The 23440-nt window shown below is 46.8% G+C and overlaps 1 protein-coding gene across 1 annotated transcript in view; it reads right to left on the bottom strand.

The window, feature by feature from the left end:
* Nucleotides 1-417: 417 nt before the first annotated feature.
* The window catches only part of Ttc9 (tetratricopeptide repeat domain 9), a 39030-nt gene continuing 16007 nt past the window's right edge, over nucleotides 418-23440 (bottom strand). Inside the window, exons 2-3 of the mRNA XM_005343297.2 lie at nucleotides 7141-7323; nucleotides 418-4431 (exon numbers count right to left, since the gene is read on the bottom strand). Coding sequence (XP_005343354.1) covers nucleotides 4352-4431; nucleotides 7141-7323 — 263 coding nt within the window. The 3' untranslated portion in view covers nucleotides 418-4351. The remainder of the gene's footprint in view (nucleotides 4432-7140; nucleotides 7324-23440) is intronic.

Below are 23440 nucleotides of genomic sequence, written 5' to 3'. Positions count from 1 at the left end.
AGAGAGGTGACTGTAAAGAAGACATTCTGACCAGTGGTGGCAGACACCAGGGAGGCTTTGCTTTATGAACGTACACTAGGGTTTGGTGAGTGACCCTGGGTCAGCGCTTCAAAGAGTTACAAGGCAAAGACGGGTGAAGTGTGAGGAATGTCCCACAAGGCACAGGGGCCAGAATGCAAAGCCGCACAGACCCAGCTCAGTGGCTCAGTGACATGACTATGGACCGGAGGATACTTTCAGAGGGCCAGGGTGAGCCTGCTGAAGTTAGAGGAAGGTGCAGGAAAGACCTGGCGCGTTATGTCAAGGAGCCATGAGAAGTGACCACATATCTTGAAGCTGTGGAAGCACCTGCTTGGGTTGCCTCTTAGACACGAGGGTCTAAGACATGGGCGGGGAAAGCTAGCAACATAGGACAGATTAATTGCAGAATTAGGAATTTATGTATGTCAAAAAGCACCATAAATGAAGCAAAGCTCTTGGAAAGCATGTCCATAGCATTTCTTGATGAAAATAATATTCTTAAAGTTACAAACAGATAATAAAGATAAACACAGATAATGACGAGCACATCACTATCAAATAAATAGAAAGTTCACAAGGAAAGAAATACAGATGGTCAGTAAGCATATGAAAAAGTTGTTTACCAGTAACCAAAGAAAGTTAAAACAATAAGTTGGAATACCATCTATAAACTGTCATTTGCCTATCAAATTGTCAAAAGAGATAATACCTAGTGTAGTGCTTGCTAGGGGCCAGAGAGCAGGGCAGTCTGGGGGCTGCAACAGGACAGTGTTTTTGGTACAAACTTCCCACAGGGCATTGGCGACAAAATCCTTAAAAATAGCCAAGCAGTTTCCTTCTTGGATTATATCCCAAGGAACTCGTCACAGACATGTGCAAAATTTAGCGACAAGAATATCGGTTACAACATTATTTACAATAAAGATTGGGACCACTCATCCATATCTGTAGACAGGTTACAAAATAAAGATCCACCCATATCATGAAGATGCTAGCAGAAAAAAAAATCCAAAAATGCCCATGTTGTGTTACAGAAATAAAGCAACAGAGGAAACAGTATCTGCTATGCTAACCATTTGTGAGTAATAAAAGAACATATATACATCTCTTTGAAAAGACACTTATCTCTAGTGGGGTACACAAGAAACCAGAAGGAAACTAGCTCTGCACAGACAAGGGAAAAATTTACCTCCAACTACAGAGTTCATGTACTATTTGAATTTTGTATACCTGTGCATATATTGCATATTCTAAAATATAAATACACATTTGAAAAGTAAGTTATTAAAGACTATATACAGCATGGTCCAGTTTTCTTCATTAAAAAACAAACAAAAATCAGTGAGAGTGTGCGCACACATTTATACCAAGAAAAATGGAAAAAATGTGTCGAAAGGATAAAAATGTGTTTGTGTGAGGGGCTGAGCTTCATCCTTAGCTTTCCTTAAATGTTTTACAATCCATGTGGGGCGGTTCCGTAGCGCAAAGAAAAGTCTAAGTTTTATGCTGCGGGGTCTCTCACAGAAGTCCACACAGTGCAGTTCGATCCAGGACGAGTGCTGTCTACACAAGTTCAACCAAGACACCCATCAAGTCTGTAATTAGAGTACAGTCGTTGATTTTAGGAGCTGGGGGAAAAGGGAGATTACGCAGCCCTCTGAAGACTTTGCCAACAAATGAGCAGAAACGTCAACCCTGCCACCCCTTAGCGTTAACTAATACCCCAGGCAGTTCCTTGTCGGGAACATCACAGTGAATAAGAGTTCCCGTGAGCCTATTTCTCTGAGTCACTGGATAAGACAATGGCTATACACTTGTCCTCATCTCTTTGTGTTTTCCAAGCATTCTCTTTGGGAGTGATCCCTGTGAGTATAGTTCTGACCCAAAACATCCAAGCAAGACTTCTCTCATGCCCCTTTGTTGGGAATAAGTATATAAATCATTTCTAATGCATTGAAGAACAAAGGGGAAGCCTGCCGGTTTGAACTCATTCTGTAGATCACCTTTGACCTCATTCTTGTCCTTCAGATCCTAATAGTTTGTCAACTTATAAATCCTGAGCCTGGGGATGGCATTGGGGGTGGAGGGGATGGGCATAGGCATATGCTGGGTCTGAGAGGAGTTTGGGGTTGGGGTCATGTGAAGTCATTTTGGAGGAAGAACACAAGATACGGTTGGAATCGGGGAGAGAAAAGGGAATGTGGTACCTGGAATGGCTTTTTCCTTTTCTTCTTCTCCAGAGTCACTATGGACTTCTGGATATTTCTAGCACCTTCCTGCAGCCCCCATTGAAAGTGTTTGGGGAGCTGTGTGGATAAAACCTGTGCTGTTGGCTGCTGGGCCCTTCAGCAGTGACTGGGTCTTGCAGTGGCAAAGCTATTAAACTAGGGACCCATAACTCACTTCATGTTTCTCTCTTGTCTTTGCCTATAATTGCGATCCTTTCTCGCTGCTGGCCACACAGTGAGGAAGGCCAGGTGGGTTGTTCCGATTCATGCCGCCCCATCAGCAAATAGAGCGACCGATACAGATTTACTGTTGGGTCTTAGTTGTCTTCTCCTGGCTGGTCACTGTTCAAGCCACTGGGGCTTCTGGTTTCTGGTCTCTTTTTATCTTGCACTCATAAATATAAGGTGGGCAGGGCACTGCGTTGAACATTCCCTACCTTAATGCAAATATTTTTCTACTCAAACAGTTGTTCCTGTTCAACAGAGAGGCAGCTAAGCACAGGGTAGTTGTTAGTCACAAGAGCTCTGGAGTCAGACAGCTCTGATCCAGTCCTAGTCATGTCCCATAAGGCCATGCAACCTCAAGAAAGTTCATTTTTCTGCCTGTTTTCTTCTTCATCACCTGGGAATAGTATCTCACAAAGCGATTATATGAAAGAAATGAGATTGTCCATGTAGAGATCTGAAGACAGAGCATTTAATAAATCCTAACTATTAACATTATTGCATCTGTAGATATTTTAATTTTATACAACAGTGTCTCACTAAGTCACACGAAAAAAGACATGAAAGTGCCTTGGAAATGTTGAAGCGTCCTATACATTAGTGGTGTCATTGGTAATAATCTCATATGGATTTCTCAGCTGTCCTATCTCCATGAAGACTGGACTGCATCCTATATTGCACTGTGGTGGGGAAACTGCAAGCCCCCACCCCAAGAGATGTTTCAACATGGCATAGCATAAAAAGCATACGTGTCAGGAGAAACAGGCTGGGATCTGATCAGTTTAAGGCAGGAGAGTCAGTCTGCAGTCGAAATTTATCAATTCAACAAAAATTTGTTATGTGCTAGATATTGAGTTCAGGCAATTCTGTCAAAAAAAGGGGGGCTGGACAAATCCTCACAAAGCCAAATCCTGGGGCACCCTCCACCATCCCAGCCGACTTCTCAAAGCACAAAAGCCTGTGGCCACCATGAAGGTTAGTCCTGGCTAACAGTCACTGGCTTTAGGGGAAGTTGTAGGCCACTCTGCCTGAGGGGCGGGAAGGGAAAGGAAATGAGGGAGTGGGCTGCTCTCAACAGAAAGGACAGGAACTGATGCCTGGGAGCTAGTTTTTATTTACATTAGTCAGTCCAGTCCCTCAGCCCACCCAAGGCTCATTCTTCCCGTGGCGTCATCTTTCCCTCCTCTGTCACCTACGCAGTCTGCTCTGCACCCAACATTTGACCCATTGCACCCTGCCCTTCTGCTGTCCCAGCTGCCTGCTGGCTGGGAGGCAGGGGAATGGTATGTGTGGTCACCAGAGGGCACCGAGAGTGGGTCTTGATGGCATGTGAAGCTGCCTGGCAAAGAACTGACCTCCCAGAGCGAGAGAAGAAAGTACAAGCCTAGACAAGTAAGAGTGTGTGTGGCAGGAGCCCAGGTGACTGGGGGGGGGGGGGAATTCACAATCTCAGCCTTGGTTCAAAAAGGCTTCTCTCATTCATCAGCCCCAGGTTCCTTTCAGTTTCCTCAAGATGCTCTGGTTCATCAAGAAGGTATAGAAGGTTCCAGACTGTTGGCTCTGCACACCTGCCAGGCTCCGAAACATTGGCCCAAGTCAAAGCCACAGTGCTGTCCCCAGTCCATGAGACTCTTCCCCAGCTGTCCCATTTGCTGGTCTGCTGGAAAAGAGAATTAAGCCCACATCTGGGCCACCCGCCAAGGTCCAAGAGTGCCTCTCACCTCGCACTGGGAGTAGACAGAGTCAGGGAGCAACAGGAAGGAGAAGGAGGACAGGAGGAACTGGGGAGAGGGAGGGAACCCACACGGGGACTCTCCACCAAGGGTGCCTGGAAGTCCCTCGTCAGGCATAGGTGTGGCTTGATAGAGGCCTCTTGGCTACATGGCTTCTTTCTCCCTGTGGGAACATCTGCTGAGCTTCATCTCCGTCAGCTGGATGTACCGAACCACATTGGTGTCTGCAGGGAGAGAAAACACAGCTCAGGGACCTCCCAGCATGGGTTATGGTGTTGTCTTCAAAGACGGGGGCAAGAGCCGGGTTTAAAGCTTGGCGACAGACTAGACTCTTTCAGTCAGGGTCCCTTCTGCCTAGGTGGTAACCAGACGCCGGCCTTCTCCTCATGGCTTCTCCCTAGCAAATGGAACCAGTCTACTGTGGTTACCTGACCTGGTGGGCAAGAACTGATCTCAGTGGTTCCGGTGTCAGCACAGTTAGTTGAGAGCCTGCTTGGCAGTAACCCTCAGGTAAGCCACCAACGTCTCTACTCTTGTGTCTCAGTCAGCTGAGAGTCTGCTTGGCATTAACCCTCAGGTAAGCCAACATCCCTACCCTTGTGTCTCATTTGCAAGAAACAATGTTCATTTTTCATATCTACTTTGTGATTTTTCTTTTGAGTTAAAAAAAAAATGTTGCTTACAGCTGGATGTAGTGGCAAGTACCTGTAAATCCCAGCACCTGGGAGGCGCAAACCTGAGGTTCAATTCAAGGTCTTGACTGAGTAACCAGTTTGAGGCTAGCTTGGGCTACACGAAACCCTGTCTCAAAAACCTAAGCAAACAAAACATTTTTAGTGGAGGGGGTTGCTCAGGCTTGCCTTGAACTCCTGGAATCAAGTGATATTCTTGCCTCAGATTCCCAGGCTCTTAGGACTACAGGTGTACATACAGCATTGTGCCCCTTTGGGCTAGCTCTTTTTAGCCTTCATTGTCTCATCTAGTTCTTATTGCAGCCTGCAAGGAATGTATCCTGACCCTCACTATGGCAAAAGGAAGGCTGGCACCTGGAAACATAAAGATGCCCAGGGAGCCAGGCATATGGCACGCCCTTTAAACCCCATCACTTGGGAGGCAGAGACAGGCAGATCTCTGTGAGTTGAAAGCCAATGTGGTCTACAGAGTGAGTTTCAGGACAGCCAAGGTTATGTAGAGAGAGACCCTATAGCAAAATAAATAAAGAAATAAAAATTCTCAAGGAGACATGTAGTGATTGGCCTGTCTGCCCAAGCCTGATTCTCCTGGGACTCATAATACCCTTCTCATAGAGTCGCTGTGAGGGCCGGAAGAGGGAAGTCAAAAAGTGCTTAACATAGTGATCAATGAACATTAGTCGAATGTGTTGTCTTACTTAACTTAGGAGCTTCAAAGGACGTTTCTCCATGCTTATTTTTGTCTTTGTGAGTACAGCCAGACAACCACTTCTCAACTGAAGCATTTTCTCCTAATTCCAGTCCTTCCCTTAAGTAGCTCATGGTGGGCTAGAATCGTTTAGTTCAGCACTTACCACAGCATATGGATCACACTGCTGCCTAGGATATCTACTCGTGGAAGTAAAAATGATATAGCATCATGCTTAAAGTCTCCAGGCATAGCATCCATCCTGTACTGGCACACATCGCAGCTGCTCAAGACAACTCTGTTAGAAGAGCTTGCTTTTGGTTCCAAATTTGCTTACAATATAGTCGGCAGACCACACTTTGTGCACAGAAAACAAGCAAACCATTCATAACTATGGAGAGGTAGCCTTTAAAAAGACAAAGAATATGCTTGATGTTTGAAAATTGAGAAGTTCTTAGAGATATGGATTGGAGGGACTCTTGCTATCTTAAGGAATCCGCAACACGAGCAATAACACGGAGCCAAGTCACTGCCTATGGTTCACCTTGTCGGAGAGGCTCTCTGACCACCTGTTCTAAGACGGTGTTCCTTTCACTCTGCTTAATCTCCTTCATAGCATTTATTGCTGCTAAATAAGGCACCATCTCCCTGTCTGTGTGCTTCCTCCATTGAAAGAAACATTCCTTGCTGGGTGTGGGGGCACACACTTGTAATCCCAGCACTTGGGAGGCTGAGGCTGGAGGATGGGGAGTTTGAGGACAGTTTGGTTGACACAGTGAGACCTTGTTTCAAAACAAACAAACAAACATCAACATCCAAAACAAAACTCAAACCCAAATAAAACAAGTAACTTTCTCTTGTGTTATCCAGACTGGTCTTGAAATCCTAGGCTGAAGCAATCCTCTTGCCACAGCTTCCTGAATGCTAGGACCATAAGAACAGGTCCCTGGGCACAGCAGCAGCCTTTTCTTGCTCACGGCTCATGTAACCATCACCTAGACTAGTTCCTGGTGCACTGCACTACCTTAACAAACACCGACGGAATGAATGGATGGTGGGAAAGCTAATACACACTATGTAAAGGAATGTGATCTGATTAGAGAAGTCGGTGTATGCTTCCTGAAAGATGCTACCCTTAGCATCAAAAGTTTCTGTTCACATCTGTCTTGCCAGCCAACCGTGGACTTATGGGAAAGAGGAGGCACCTTCTCATCTGCATCCCTGGTACCTAGTACAAATTGTGCTACATAGCAAAAACTCTGTATCTATTTATTGAATCAGTGACGAGACCCAGGTTTGAACTGGGAAAGACAAAACTCAACTCTGTAGTGTATCTGAAGAGAAGAGGTACCCAGGGTCCCTGAGCACCAGACCCCAGGTGAAGGCATGGACCATGGGCTCTCCTCATTCCAAGTCTTACCTATGCCTGAGGCCTTGTTTTCTATTCCTGGGCCCACCTAGTTGTGCCAACCACAGATGTGTCTTCTGCAGTGAGCAGGCCCCAGAAAGCGTCAGGGACGCCTGTGCTGAGAAAGAAGGGACAGCTATCTCACCTGTTGGTTGTCGGGTCCTTGCTTCTTTCAGGTAGTAGAGAGCTTTGTCGTAGTCCCCGAGATGATAGAAGGCCACGCCAGACCTGTAAAGGGCCTTGAAGTTCTCTCCTTCTTTCTTTAGGACCTTGAGGCAATACTCCTTGACTCGCTCATAATTTACCAGCTCGGCCTGGAGCAGGCAGGCTGTGGAAGAAGGGAAAATAAAGAGAAAACGCCATTACCAAAACTGGCGGGGTCTGAGTAGCTCCTGCTAGTTTAGCTTGTGGCCCACAGCCCACATGGGTCCCAGGATAGCCGTGTGTGCAGCTCAGCCCATCTGGAGATGACAACATTGTCATGTTACAGTACTAGACACCCCTGCCTCAGTCTTTCTGCGTTCCAAAAATCAGTGGCTAGAGGACCAGTTCCATCACCAACAAGTCACGTAACTAAACATGTTACATAGCCTTATGTCATAGACCAAATTATGTCTCCTCTAAAAGATACATGGGTACTATCAACTGTCAGTATCTGAGAACGTGACTTTTATTGGAAACAAGATTTCCCTCGAGGTAATCATGTTAAAAGCAGGTCATTAGAGTGGGCCCCAATGATGTGACAGGTTTTCTTATAAAGGGGAAATAGGTACACAGGGAAGAACAATAGGAAGGGTTACAGAGAGAAGACGGCCTGCTGTGACAGCAGCAAGGAATGCCTGAGGCTCCCATGTGTAGGGAAGAGATCTGGCTGGGCCAGGAAGCAAACTCCAGAAAATGGGACAAGTCTATCCTTCCCAGCCTTGCAAAGAAACCAACCCACCACCACCTTGATTTTGGACTCCTAGCCTCGAGAACTATCCGACAACACCTGTGACCTGGAGTCATCTAGTTTATGACACTTTGTTGCAGAAGGCCAAGAAAGAAGCTATCAAAGGCAATGGTAATAAGGCCAGCTAATACTTGTTGACTGCTTGCCTTGCACCGGAGACATGCCTTACCATTTTATATGCATTTATCTGATGTAATCCTCAGAATACTATGGTGTCCGTACTGTTATTACTCCATTTTACAGATAAGCAAATTGAGCCTTTAAGAATGTAAGAATGAAAAAAAAAAAGAATGTAAGAATGTTCTTGAGAGTACACAATGTTCAAGAGGCAAGGATAGGTTTAAACTAATGGCTGGCTCCCCGGCCTAGATTCCTCCTTATCAGACTGATGGGTGTGGGGTACAAAATAAGGACCATAAAGTACTTAATACACGGCTTGGCATGCAAGGAGCATTCAGGTCATGTTTCTAAACTTCACTATAGCCCTGTTCAGCTTGTCCCCCAGCCTCTGTCAAGACAGGTCTTTGTCTTTCTCCTTTCTTCTCACTTCTCTCTGAGAGGGGGAGTTTTCTGATGGGCTGGTGGCCAGCTCGTACAGGACCCATTCTGGACATGAAGCTCTAGGTGTCAAAGCTAAGGGTGGCAGGTGCTTATTCTGTAACTAGCCATATTTGAATAAAGCATCTTCCCTTGAAGGATTTTCTCATTATTAGCCTGAGCCACAGGGTCAGGACAGAGTGGGAATGTGTCTGGAGGAGGCTGAACCATCTCAGGGTCCTGGGCACATCACTGGGAGCCTGCAGAGATGCTTCTGCCGTAGTAAGCACTGACTAAGCAAAGAGGCTCATTGTACGCACTGGAAGGACTGCAGATAGGACAGGTGGGACAGTGTCTGTCTGTTTCCACAAATCAAACCAAAATAGAGACAGTGGACTACCTATGGCCAGCCTGAGAAGGGAGTTGGAAGGCTGCTGGCCAATGTGCAGCTGTCTCTTGTGTTCCGATTACAGAGAGAGAGACAGAGTGTGTGTGTGTGTGTGTGTGTGTGTGTGTGTGTGTGTGTGTGTGTGTGATACAGGGTCTCACTGTTTAGAGCTGGGTGGCCTGGAACTCTCTATGTAGACTAGGCCGACCTCAAATGCACAGAGGTCCACCTGCCTCTGCCTCCGCCTCCAGAGTATATTAGAGACCTGAGCCATCATGCCCAGCTTTAATCTTAAGGGTTCTAATTTCACTTGTTTCCACCCCTTCAGTAATCTTCCATCACACATTCTGAATCCAAACCCCATCCCTTCGCAGACTCTCAGGTGAACCACACAAACTCTCCACCCGAGGGTATGAGAACCAGGAAGTGAACGAGATCTAGAAACCAACCCACCAGGTTTTCCTAGCTGCTAGGCAGAAAGCCAAAAGCCAGTCAGCAGGGGCAGCCGACTGCTCACCCTCGGGGTGGCGGTTCACCCAGAATCACAAGCTGTTGGTCCACCAGAGGCTCCTTTGATGCCACAGCCTCCACCCCCCACATTTAGCAGTAGGATCCTGGACACCACCGTCCCTTCCCCTGTCCCAGGCTATGCTGATGGGGAGGGGCTTTGAAAGGGGGTGTGCCTGGATGTGATCCCACTGACCTATGGGCTCCTGCATCTGCTCCTACATCAGACTTTTACATCTGCTCTCAGAACAGAAGGATTTCCCCTGTGTAGCTTCCCAGTACCTGCCCTGTCTGAAGCCTTTGCTGGACAGCGCTAAACACACACTTCTGTTTACTGACCTGGGAAGTCTAGGAAGGACCTCTGCTTCTTTAAAAATGGTTTTTCTCCCTCCCTCCCTTCCTCCCTCCTTCCCTCCCTCCCTTTTTATGTCTAAAGCAGCAGAGAAAGAAAGTAGGAGGGTGGAAATAGGAAAACCTCACTCTCTCCCAGCCCCTACAAGGGAAAAGCAAATCCAGTGGGCTATTTGGGCCCTCAGCTCATAAAAATGTTTCTAATTCCTTCGTAGGGAATCCCATGGGAACTGGGGCACCTGGCTGTGGACCGAGGTTCAGACCTGATAGGAGGCAGGGCCAGGCTGGTTACAGGGTGTGGAACCCCTGCTCACACTGGAGGCTGCGCCCAGGGAGAAGAGAAGTGGGCAGCCTTCCAGAGAAAGGCCGAAGCAGAAGGTGGAACTTGAGAGGTAGAATCCAGATAAGGAGCCAGGGTGCCAGGCTAGGGGTTGAAAGAGTATGCAGGTGGAGAGGGTGAGCGGCTGGAGATGACCCGAGCCCTACCTGCTGGTGATATAGAGGCACTCCTCGGCTTGGGCTGGGGAATTCTCCAGGCACATGCAATACATCTATAGTAAGACAAGACATTTGTAGGCAACTTTGAGGAATACGGTGACAGGCTGCCACCAACCATTCATTCTTCTTCTGCACGCTGGGAGTTTGCAAGGGGACCCTCTTCACAGTAAGGGTGTGTGTAAGAGTGTGGTATATGGGCACACATGTGTGTAGATATCAGCATCTGTTTGTGTGTGTGCAGAGGGCAGAAGAGGATGTGGGGTGTGGTCTAGCACGATCCATCTTATTCCCTTACTAACAGGGTTTCTCACTGAACCTGGAGCTGGGCTGCTAACCAGATCTTGTCTCTGTCACATTCTCACATGTGCTATGGTTACAGACATGCAAACAAGCACATCTGGCTTTATACAGGTTCTGAGATCTGAACTCAGGTCCTCACGCTTGTACAGCAAATGCTCTTCCACACCGAGCCATCTCTGTCTCCTTACAGTAATGCATTCCTTGGCTCGCTGTCAGAGCTGGGCTCACTACCTCACAATACTGCGCATGCCTTTAAATCTCCGCCGCTCTATGGAGCAGGTTCTATTTTTATAGTCCTTCATAAAGATGAAATTGAGTTCAGAGAAATTAAGCAACTTGCTGAAGGTCACTCAACTACAAGGGTGTAGAAATAGGATATAAGACCATTCTGCCAGACTCCCCAGAGTGTGCCAGAATCGTGAAGGGTCTGCATTTGAAGCTCTCAGAAACCTATACCACTCCTGGGAAGAAAGAACACCTTGCAGGCTACTGTGTCCAAGGGCAACAGGTGAAAGTCTGCCTTATGGGCATGGACAGCGGTTGTGTGGGGTGGGGTGATGGGCCAAAGCACTCTCTACTCCAGGTGTTTTTAACCTGTGGCTAGCAGGCTGTACATGTCCCTGGCTTAGCTATGGCTGACAGTGTCATATTACAGTGTCAAATTTGGGGTACCCCTGGTCCATTCCTGGGGGTTGGGAGACTGCCAGGAAGCAGGGGTTAGATTATGAAGGAAAGGAGAGAGTGGAAACACCTGCGGATGATGGGAGGGGCCTCCACCCAATTTACCACCTCAGGGGAGGCCTTCCTGGAAGGGTGACCTTTCAGTCGAAAGCAAAATATTAGATGTTTCTAACCTCAGCATTATGCGCATTGGGAGCCAGGTAACTTTTTATTATAGATAAAGTCTTCTTGGGCATTGTGGGATGGTTAGCATCCCTTGGCGTCTCTTCACCCAGGCACTAACTGTGACAGCTGATAAATAGTCCCAGACATTGCTAAATGTCCCCTGGAGAGGTAAAATCACTCTTGTTTGAGGCTGACTAGTCTAAGAGAAACTAAGGAAATTTTTCTAGGCAGGTGGGAAGAGAGAAAGACTTGGGGAAGGACAGACAGACACAGGCAGAGGGAGCACACATGCGCAGTGGCAGGGACTATCTGGGGGACTCCAAAAAGCCACATCAGGCTGGAGCCGAGAACCCAGGGAAGCCTGAGAGAAAAACAAAGCTGGAAAAGAAAAGCAAGAACCCAGGACACCCAGACCTCCTTTTCTATTATGAGGCAAGTGTGGCTTTTCAGGATATTCATTTAAAATGGAAGCTGACGGACAGGAGGCCTGGGTCAATGTGTTACATACACTGGGTGGAACCAGCTAGCGCTGGGAAAACCCTGTTTTGCTCCCCCGCTGTTCCTCTTCAAGTCTGTCACAAGGAAATTTCTGCTGAGGAAAAAGCACCCGCTCTCTCTGCTGCAACCCGCTCCCTGTTTGAATGAAAGCTGAATTATGCCGTGTGGCACAGACCAGTATTTCCTAGGCTGACCCACCTTTGCCTCTAACCAAAAGAACAAGAATCATTTTCTCTTTGTAGGCCTCGACTTCCTGTCTGCTAAACAAGGGGCCTACACTCTACTAAATAGTCTCTACCATCCTTTTAGACCAGCACCCCGTGAAAAAAAGGATTGGTCTCTTCATGGAAGAACACAATTGTTTTCCCGGATCCTGTCAAAAGGAATTCCATCTTTCCTGTTGAGTGAAGCATCTTCTTTAGGGGATTGTGGTCAATGTAGTGATGTTGTTGTCTAACAAATAAAGTTTGCCTGAAGATTAGAGTACAGAATTAGGCCACTGGAGGCCAGGCAGTGGTGGCACACACTTTAATCCCAGGAAACAGAGGCAGTTCTGTTAGTTCAAGGCCTCTCTGGGCTACAAGAGATTGAATCTGTCTAGAAGAGAAACAGAGCTCACACAAAGGTGATCCCAGCACTTGGGATCCAATGTCTTTAATCCCAGCACTAGGGAAGTAGAGACAGGAGTGACATGGCTGGGTGGAGAGAGGAATATACGGCAGAAGGAGACAGGAGCTCAGTGCAGTCTGAGGACAGGATTGCCCCTTTGGTCTGAGCATTGGTAGAGGTCAAAGGTCTCTCCCGTGGCTGGCCACACTGCTCCTCTGATCCTTCAACTTCCTCCCCTAATATCTGACTCTGGGTTTTATATATTAACAGCAGTTAGAATTCATGCTACAGGTCAGAATAAGAAGGCAATGGTCAAGAGGTAAGATGACATATTAACCCCATCCCTGAGTGGATAACCTCCCACCCCGTGTGTGTGTGTGTGTGTGTGTGTGTGTGTGTGTGTGTGTGTGTAAACTGGAGGTGAGTTTGAGCTTCCAAGGCAAGGCCTCATCTAGGGAAGGCTCTTTCTTGAAGTAAATCTGTTAAACCAAGCGTTAAATCGAGAAGACAAGTTGCCTGTATGTCTATCCATCTACCCACCCCCACATCCATCCATCATCTGTCTATCTACCTACTTATTTATCTATCCATCATTTTTATTCTTAAAGTCCTAGGAGTCAAACCCAGAGCCTTCAACATACTAGCAAGCACTCTACTACTGACCTATATCCTCGGCCCAGGAAGGCATGTGTGAACTCTAAAGAAGTAGTTACTTGGTGGTAAAGAGTTGCATGATGGGAGATACATCTATCTGCACTGGACACATGATGATGGACCCAAGCATCTGTAACAACCACCTAAGAACCTCCTTGAGGACATAACACTAGCTTTCCGATTTCTAAGGCCTCTGAGAAGTCTGAATGAACATGTCTAGAGTTGGTTAGGCAATGAAGAATACGGAATTAAGATAAGTTTCACCCATGCTTCAGAAGACCCAGATGGAACACTCTGCCAAGTCTAATTGGTGATGCTGGCAGTAGCTGCTATGATTTACAGGGTGAATTTGGAGGCTGTAATCATGCTCCGATCACAGATTCCTCCTATACCCCCTACTTGAGTGGTTGGGGTTTTATTTTATGAAAAGAGCTGGTAGGCAATTTCAGCTCCACAAAGACAATTATGCTCATAAAAATTAGAGAATTGGTGACTTAAGGAGCTCCGGGTAGCCTCCTGTACACAGAAGATCTTCCATTTGACATTCCCCAAAGCAACCATACTGAGGCCGCAGGCTCCAGCCTATGAGAAGCCGCTCTCGCTGGCACCTGTCTTGTTGTTTTTTTCCCGATCCATCTGGGGCATAGTGACTGCCTGGGCAAGATGCCACCAACTGGCTTGAGATGAAGAGAAATCAAATGAGAGGAAGAACAAGTTTGCGCACACGGACTCACGACTGCCTCACTAGTGAGAACTCTTAGCTAAAGATGAAGAGTAGAAGAGACGTGGGAACTGGGTGGAGAGGAGAGGAAAGGGCTCCTAAGGCTGGGAGGAAAACAGAGTCCTTGCCTACACTTCTGCTTCACTACTCTGACTTAGTTGTCCTGTGTCCTCCCCAAAAGAGTCACAATCTTCAGTACCTGCAAATGTAATCTTTTTTAGAGGTTAAGAAAAAGAGTGCCAATTTAATCAGGAGATCACTGGAGACCATTCCAGAAAGCCCCAACTGGTCAGATGGCAGAGAACAGTGGCCATGCAGTGCCCAGCCCCAGCTGACACAGCTACCACACTACCCTATTCCAAAGGCTCAGGGGACAGTCAATGAAGAAAGGGCAGAAAGATTCTAAGAGCTCGAGGAGCAGGCAGTCTGCTGGGAGAGTGTGCCTAGATATGACTGGGGAGCTATCTTCATGAAATCTCCACAGCACGGCGGCCTAAACAAGAGCGGAACAATCCCAACACCAGCTAACGTCCCAGGACGGAGGGGGGCGTGTCAAGGGTCCACCCCTGGGTGAAGAGTGACAAGCAACGAGGACTGCTGAGACAGGGAGATCAGTCATTCCCAGGGATAAGCCCTCTGATTGGTTATCCAATACTAAGAAGTGAGCCCTAAAATACACAGACACGTAAGTAACACTAACCGGACTCAGCAGGTTGTGTTCATATATTTATTCTCTCTGTCTCTCTCTCACACACACTTGCATAACAACACTAATTAAAGAAAAAGAGGCCATGAATTTGAGGGCATAAGAGGGGTTAGAGGGAAGAGAGGGAGGGGAAATAATATAATATTAATAATTCTTTTAAAAGAGAAGATATTGGAATAGGCCTTAATCCAAATGTATTTATAAAAGGGAACATGAACAGACACTGAGACAGAAATGAAGAAAGGCCACAGGAAGACCCAGTGCAGCCTGAGGCTGTCAAGGATTTGGAGAAATATTTTTCTTCAACTTCAGAAGGAACTGTCCCTACTGACCCCCTGACCTGAATCCTCGGGCTCCAGTGTGATAAGCTGTTTCCTTGACTTTACGGCTTGCAAGTCAAGGTAATTTATAGAGCCAACAAGCCTTTGCTTGTTATTCTTCTGTAGCCCAGGAGCACTCTTTACGTTCTCGGGGAGGAAGTTTTTACCCAATGTGCCAAAACATTTGATCTGCTTTTAAAATAATTTCAATGAACATTGGCACAGCAGTAAGGCAGAAGGAGTGACGGATCCAGACAGGTGACATTCAGAGTATTTAATGACCGGGGTAAGATTACAACCACTCTGGGGCACACTGGCAGGGTACGGCCTGCGTTCAACAGGATAATGATGCCTGTGAACTCACTTGTTTGTGGTAAAAGGTATGTATACACATATATCACTGGTATGTGTGTATGTATTTCATAGTGCTGGGATAAACACTGATTCTCTTTAATGTTGTTTCTTACGGATGCCATCTGTGCTGAGCAGTAGTGGCACACACCTTTAATCCCAGCACTCGGGGTGGGGGGCAGAGGCAGGCGGATCTCTGTGAGTTCAAGGCCAGCCTGTTCTACAAGAGCTAGTTCCAGGACAGGCTCCAAAGCTACACAGAAACCCTGTCTCAAAAAAAAAAAAAAAAACCAAACCAAAACAACAATAACAACAACAACAACAACAAAAAAAAAACCAGGTCAGAAAGCCCAATTTTACCTTTTCACAAAAGCGCTGATTTTCTCTTCCACATACACAAATGTTCCACTCAGTTTTGATTTCTTGTTTTTGTTTCGAGGTCTAGTATGTACAGAGTCCCACTTTTTCCAGCTACTCCCCAAATCCAGTCTAGTATGTACAGAGTCCCACTCACCCCAGCTACTCCCCAGTTCAGGCTGGGTGCTTGGTTCACTCACAAGCTTTCTTCCCAGAAGTGTATTTTCCACACTGGGTTTGGTAAGTACAGAAAACAGTTTAAAAAGAAGTTGTGAGTCCAGGAAGACAGGGCGAGGCTGGGGAGTGGGATAGGGAGCTTTGGGCCTCTTTTCTCTTTTACAGATCAGCCTGGGGCAACCCCAGACTCTACTGCCTGCCCACAGCCCATTTCCTTGTCACAAAGGGGTCTCCACAGTCCCAGATGGCTGACAGCTTTATGGCTGGACCCCAAACTACTGAACTCCCCCAGAGACCCAACAACACAAGAGCTAGGTGCCCAAAAGGCTGTGGCAATAAAGATGAACTTGAATAGTTGGTCCCCTACTCTGTAAGGCATAAGAGAGCCTATGAAGATAGCGGACAGTTGTAGCAGGGGGTAAACTATTGTTAGCATATCAAAGCAGACGCTGGTGACCAGGTTCTCCCTCATCCCTCAGCCCTACCTGTAACTAGGTCCTCCTGGCTGTCAGATCTCATCCCCTACCCTAACTTCTCCAGCCCAGGGGCTGGGCTTCCCTTACCCCAGTTGCCCTTCCCTATACAATCCAGTCACTTTTGTTACCTGCTCTCTTTTGGGCCACCTGGCTCCCCTCCCTCTCCTCTCCCCTCCCCACTTTCCTGATGTGACTCAGGGTCCTGTCCACTCAGGACTCTCCCAGATGTCCCCACCTCTGACTATGCTCACCCACATATCTATAATAAAATCTTTTCTCCAGCATACCTCCCCCCCCCATTCAGTTGCCAGGTCAGTTTGGTAGCCTCTGAGTCAGTGACTACAATGTTTTCAGCATGATTCATTCTGTGCACTGGGTTAGAACACCTCATCCCTCAGCATCCCAGTGTTGAAAAATGGTAAATATGGAGGTAGTTGTGGTCGCTAGCTGTTTTCCTTGTAGGCTTCTTACCAGGGTGGAAAAGGCATCAGTCAAGAGTAAGCTCTGAAGTCTAGAGAAATCCATGGTCTTGAGAGTGTGCCTCCTAAAACTGCCCAGAGAGGTTTGTCCGGTGTGGGGATCCTTCTACCATATGTCCACAGACTCAGGACTCCAAGGACCACGGGGACCTCTTACACGTGTGCCCCACCCCAATTCTAGCACTTGAGAACTGTACCTTTCTTTTGATGTTGCCATTGTGTGATTCTGGGAACTGAACTTCACACGTGCTAAGGAAGTACTTTACTACTGAGCCATATGTCCACCCTTCTTTCATTTAGTTCTTTTTTGAATTTTTGATTTAGTTTTTTTTTGAGAAGTTCATACAATGTGTTTTAGTAATATTCATCCCTATCTCCCAAAACTCATCCCATACCTACACCCCCTTCTCTACCCACCCATCTTTGTGCCTCCCCCCCCATACGTGAAGTATAATTTGTGCTGCCCATTTCTCTAGGATGTGTGGCCTTCTACTCCCCTGCAGTCAATCTACCAGGGGCCATGCCCTTACAGAAGATGGATCACCCCCCTGCAGTTATCATTTTCCAGTAGCTTCTCGGGTAGGAGTGGGACTTATACACACTTCCCCACTCCATGCTGGCTTGAATTTGCACAGGTCTTGTGAGTGTTTTCATAGCCACGGTGAGTTCCCATGTGCAGCAGCTCTGATGTGTCTGGAGAACATGGTTTCCTTGGAGTCACCCACTTCCTCCAGCTTTTATCATCCTTCTGCCTGCCCTCCACAATGATCCATGAGCCCTGGGAGGAGGGGGTATAGATGTACCAGTTAGGGCTGAATATTCCTCAGTATTTCAGTCTCTGCACCTGGACCAATTGCGAGTCTCTCTTTGTTCGTCACTGTCTGCTACATAAAGGAACCCCTCTGATGCCAGTTGAGCAATGCACCCCTGGGTATAATGACAAATCATTAGGAGCTGGCTTAATACTGTGTCAATTTTGCAGAATAACAGTAGATTTTTCCCTCGGGGCCTGGAACATGTTTAGTCACAGGTTCTTGGCCCAGACAAAATGCCAGGGATGGGTTTCATCTTGTGGAGTAAGCTTTTAGTCAAATGAGAAAATGGCTGGTTACTCCCATGGTATTCCTGCCACTATTGAACGAGAGAGCATATCTTGCCAGGCTGGTCATTACTGTAGCTTTCAAGGTTCACATCTGGGTGAAACGGATGATTACCCTTCTGGTGGTGTACATGACACCTTCCAGAGCTGTAAAAACTACCCGGGAGGTGTGAGTTTTGCAGGTAAGTACCAGCTTGATTTTTCCATGATCTATGACTCAGGTGTGTGGTATCTTCAGTAACAAGGTTTTAAAGGCAAGCTCTGGAGGATGGTAGTCAAGAGCAATGACAACATCCTATCATGTTTGGGGGTATATGGGACCCCACTGGCCAACTACTTCAAAAGAAGTAACTCTATCCCTGGCACCGGGCTTCTTAGCTATTAGCCTGTGGTATCTAGCAGGGGAATTGTTGCCCTGTTATAGGGTCACTCCACTTAAACATTTTCTGTATGTGTGTATTTTAGGAAGCATCTACAGTAGTAAGTTTCCAAATGACTTTTTCTTAAGGTCTTAGGTGCTATTTATTCCTTCCCACATTCCCTCTTCTACTAAGCCCTCCCCTTGCTTCCTCCAATTTAATCCTTCCTGCTCTGTTATTCCTCTTTAACCCTTTATAGCCCTGTGGTCTATCTCCTTTCCCTTGAACTATCCTCCCCATGTTTCCACATTTCCTAACCTCTATGGGTATTCCAAGTGAAATACACATATCTGGAGTCAAAGCTAACATTCACAATGAGAGAAAACAAACATGCAACATTTGCCTTTCTGGGTCCGGGTTAGCTCTCTCGGAATGATTGTTTCCAGCTTTATCCATTTACCTGTGAATTTCATAATTTTTTCTTAATAGCTGAAAAATATTCCATTGTGCAAATGAACCATATTTGTATTATGCCTTAATCAGTGGATAGACATTCTAGGCGGTTTCCATTTCCTGGCTGATGTGGCTAGAACAACAATGACCATGAACGAGCAGGTATTTCTATAGTAGGATAGGGGGTCCCTTAGGTATATAACCACGAGTGGTATAGTTAGCAGATGGTAGATCCATTCCTAGTTTTCTGAGGAACTGCCAATGGCGATTTCCACAGTGGCTGCACTGGCCTGTACACCAGCTCACATTGTACAGCAGTGCACAGCTGCTTCCCTTTCTCCACATCCATGCGAACATCTGTTGTCATTGTTCTAATCTCTTTTTTTAAATATTTATTTATTTATTTATTTATTTATTTATTTATTTATTTATTATGTATACAATGTTCTGTCTGTGTGTATGTCTGCAGGCCAGAAGAGGGCACCAGACCTCATTACAGAGGGTTGTGAGCCACCATGTGGTTTCCGGGAATTGAACTCAGGACCTTTGGAAGAGCAGGCAATGCTCTTAACCACTGAGCCATCTCTCCAGCCCCCATTGTTCTAATCTTTATTGTGAGACAGAATCTTACTAAAATGCCTAGGCTTTTAGTGATCCTTCTACCTCAGCCTCCTGAATAACTGAGATTACAATTTTGTGTTTCTTCTCTTTTTAAAAAAAGATTTATTTCCAGTTGTGTGTGTGTGTGTGTGTGTATACACCACATGTGTGCAGGTACCTATGGAGGTCAGGAAAGGGCACTGGATCACATGGATGTGCAACTGTAAGCAGTTGTGAGACACCTACAGGGATGCAGGAAACTGAATGAGTTCTCTGGGAGAACAGGAAGTGCTGAGCCATCTCTCCAGCCCCCGGACTGCGTTTCTTAAGAAACACCTAGCTGCTTGCTAAGCCCAGGACAGTCATTGGGTGCTCCAGGTCTAGCCAAGGGGCAGAGATTACAGATGGTCAAGTTCTAGAGCTGGGAAATCTGCATGTGGAGACAAACAGTTGTTCTCAGACAGACTGTCAAATCCTGGCATCCTGGTTACTCTCTTGGTGATGAGATTTCTTGATGGAGAGAAGCGGGTAGAGAAGGGACAGGACAAGGTGCATGGGGGAGATCAGAAGAATCCAGCTATGTGTCAGTGGCCAGTGGCCATGCCCCTCTCAGGAAGGCAGCACAAAGGGGATCTAGAGTGAGCACCAAGGGCTAGACCTGCTTTCTAAGAACTCACCGGAGGCGCTCCTGACCTCCACCTCCAAGGCGTGCTCAAGTATTTCGTCCATTTTTCAGATAAGGAATCAGAGATACAAGGAAGTTGAGTCACTTGCTGAAGGCCATCAAGTGAAGTGTCTGTCAATCCAGGATTAGACCCCGGACTTCCTGTCAGTCACCTCTTATACACACGTCTATCTACCTTCCTCCTGTCATCTCTCCCCAACGGCTGTCCAACTGTTCTCCACGTTTTAAGAGTGCTCATTTCAAAACTGCAGTATGGGCTGGGCATGAGAGATGTGTTCTGTAGTCCTAGGAGTCAGCATTCAGTGGTAGGAGGGCCGTGAGTTCCAGGATACACAGTGAGTTCAAAGGCAGCCCAGGCTACATAGAGAAATCTATTCTTATAAGACAAACCAACAAACTAAACAACAGAAAGAGAAAAAAGAAAGAGAAGGGGAGGGGAGAAGAGGGAGTAATATGGTGTGACGTTTTTTAGAATTATTTTTAACCAACATAATTCCCTTGAGATCCAAGCTGTCGCATGTATCAATCGTTCACTCCCTCTCGTGTCTGAATAGTATCCTGTGGTGCGGATATACGCAGTTAATCATTCATCTGAGGCACACCTGAACTATATTTAATCCTCTGTTAAAATTAAGTTACAGAATGGTTCTGCCACCGTAGGGTTTATGACTTGTGAGTTATTATGGATAAAGCTGATGGGAACAGTTATTTCCCCTTGGTTTCTCTTGAGTAAACCCCTCAGAGTTTAATTTCTAGGTCGTAAGAGAGAACATGCCTTTGGTCTCTCGCTACTAAGTGTAAAGTGAGTTTTAGCTTCTCGGAGGTGGCCTTTTAAAGAGCAGGTGCCACCCCTTCCCCTCCCTTCCTATTAGCAGCTTACAGAAAGGTCTGTGCATTGCAACACACTCTCGCCTCCAGGTAAGGCTCGTATAGAAAGTGTTGTGGGAATCTCTTCCTAGTGAAATTGTGTCTGCAGATGTGACCATTGCATGGATCCTCGTAGTTAAAGCTTACTTTTCACAGTCACACCCTGAAGGCAGGAGAGGCCCATCTTTGCCATTGTTTGTGAGACACGTTTCCTGCTCTTCTAGACGAGCGTCAAGGCTTTTTAAATCCTCCCCCAGCACCTGTCATGGCGGCAGTCATGATCAGTAGGGATCTGGGCGTCAAGTGACTTTCTAAGCTCTACACTCAGCAGGGAGACGCCCAGGATTACCTCCACTCAAGCGATACCCACGGACGTGGAACCTCCAATGGTCCCTTCCAAGACCAGAGTGGGGAATGGTTGTGAGCAGGAGGACGGCCAGATGGGAGCCAATGCCTTCCAAGTAGCTATGTCTTTGTTCTCAGAAATATGTCTCCTTTTACCAACCAGACAGAGGGGTCTCCCTCTATGCTGCCGCCACCCCCACACTCAGGACACACTTAGGATATTTATCTCAAGGGGGTAAGTTTTGATTTCGTCACCCCAAATTTCGGACCTCCTGCTTTTACAGACGACCGCAGGTTCCCTCTAGATTCAGTACGAGTACTGTCGAGCCTTTCTGCAGTCTCTTTTGTTTCTGGAACACTCTCTTAGAACTTTTGCTATCACCAGTCTGCCATTTTCCCCTCTCTGAAGTCTCCAGCTGGATGGCCCAGTGCTTTTGGTACCCCCCTCTCACTATCACTGCGGATCCTGGTCAGAGGTCTGTGGTAAAGGACTCACTTCCTGTGGCCTGTGCAGGGGCGTCATAAGGAAAGCACCCAGAGATACTGCTTTCTTTCTTCAAGGCTTTCTTCATATCTGCTCTGCTGGCAAGCCATCCCCTCCTACACAGGTCCTGCCTGTGTAGGTTCAACTGTCAGTCAAACATATTTGAGGGAGAAAAAAAAAGAAAAACAACTGCCTCCGTATTGAACAGACTTTAAAGTGTGTAACATACAGACTTCACAGTCAGTATTCCCAAAGACAGTTACTACAGCTATGCACATGGCAACTGCATTTTTAGGTCACGTAAGGATTCGAGAGTCGTATGTGTGGAGGTCACATGCAAATATGACACCATATCACATAAGGAACAAGAGGATCTGTGGATTTCTGCTGTTTGCAAGGGCTCCTGGAGCTAACCTTCATTTGGATTTGCAGCATGACGGGGCAACCGATAAATGGCTGGCGAAGGAGCCAGTTTAGAATCCTCTTGGGGAAGGCTTATGTTAACAGCATTTATGGGATTTTGGAATCCACCAAAGAGAGCTGGAGCACCAAGTCCCAAGGTCAGATCAGCCTTTGGTGACTGTTTCACGTCACTTCCAAGGAGGGCCCTACCTGGCTGCCATGGCAGCCCTCTTTCAAGTTATCACAACCATGGTTCCCAAAACTCACTCTTGATCTCATTGTGATAGAGAAGGCAGGGGAGGCACGAAGGGCAACAGGACTGTGTGTGCCGAGTCTATGTTAATACCCACTCTTCTTTCTGGAAGCTTGGAGGTAGGTGCTGGGTGAGTTCAAGTGGACAAAATACAGCCAACCCTTGGGAAGGATCAGTTCACCTATTTGCTGTGTGATGACAGGTACAACCACCAGAAATACTCAAGAGAAACCCACCTGATCCTAGCTTTCCCTTGTCAGCCCTGTCTGGCCCCGAGCCAGGGATGGGGAGAAATCAGAAGCCAGACTTCCCCCCTGTTCTTTTGGGATGGTGTGGTGATGTGAATGGGAATGGCTCTTATAGGCTCAGCTATCTGAACCCACTTTACATCCATCACCTGAGGTCAGAAGACCACCTTTAGTCTGGCCACACCCTTCCCATGGCAGCCTACAGAAAGGACAAAGAAAAAAGAAGCTGCGGCTCTCTGCCTGCTGCCTTCAGATCAGGATGTGAAGTTCTCGGCTACTGCTCCAGCACCATGTCTGCCTGCCTGCCTGCCTGCCTCGTACTCTCAGCACGATAACAATAGACGAATCCTCTGAAACTGTAAGCAAGCCCCCAATCAAATGCTTATTTCGTAAGCGTTTCCTTGGTCATAGTGTGTCTTCACAGCAACAGAACAGTAACTAAGACAGATCAAAACAACAACAACAAAAACCAAACCTTTCTGTTCTGATAACCTTTCCTGCCACTCTTGAGTAACTCCAGTGACATCTCCTCTGCCCCATTGTCTCTCCCACTGGCCTTCCGCCATGTTATCAGATGCTTGGGGGTGAAGTTAACAGGCCCAGCTGAAACAGGAAGAGCCACACACAGCCTTCCTGGCAGCAGAGTATCAGAGCAGATTGTTAAAATAACCCAAATATCAACTAGTAGGACGCTAGCTAAATTAATAATGGGTGCAGCTGGGAGCACTGTAGAGAAGAATACTTAATGACACCAAAAATATTCAAATGAAAAATATTGGTGGAAAATGGAGAATGAAAAAATGTGTGCCCTAAATGCTGTTAAAAAATAGCCTCTCCGAGCTGGGCAGTGGTGGCGCACGCCTTTAATACCAGCACTCGGGAGGCAGAGGCAGGCAGATTTCTGTGAGTTCGAGACCAGCCTG

Source organism: Microtus ochrogaster, chromosome 1, assembly GCF_000317375.1.
Source record: "Microtus ochrogaster isolate Prairie Vole_2 chromosome 1, MicOch1.0, whole genome shotgun sequence".
NCBI lineage: Eukaryota > Metazoa > Chordata > Mammalia > Rodentia > Cricetidae > Microtus > Microtus ochrogaster.
This window is presented reverse-complemented; position numbering and strand designations above follow the sequence as displayed.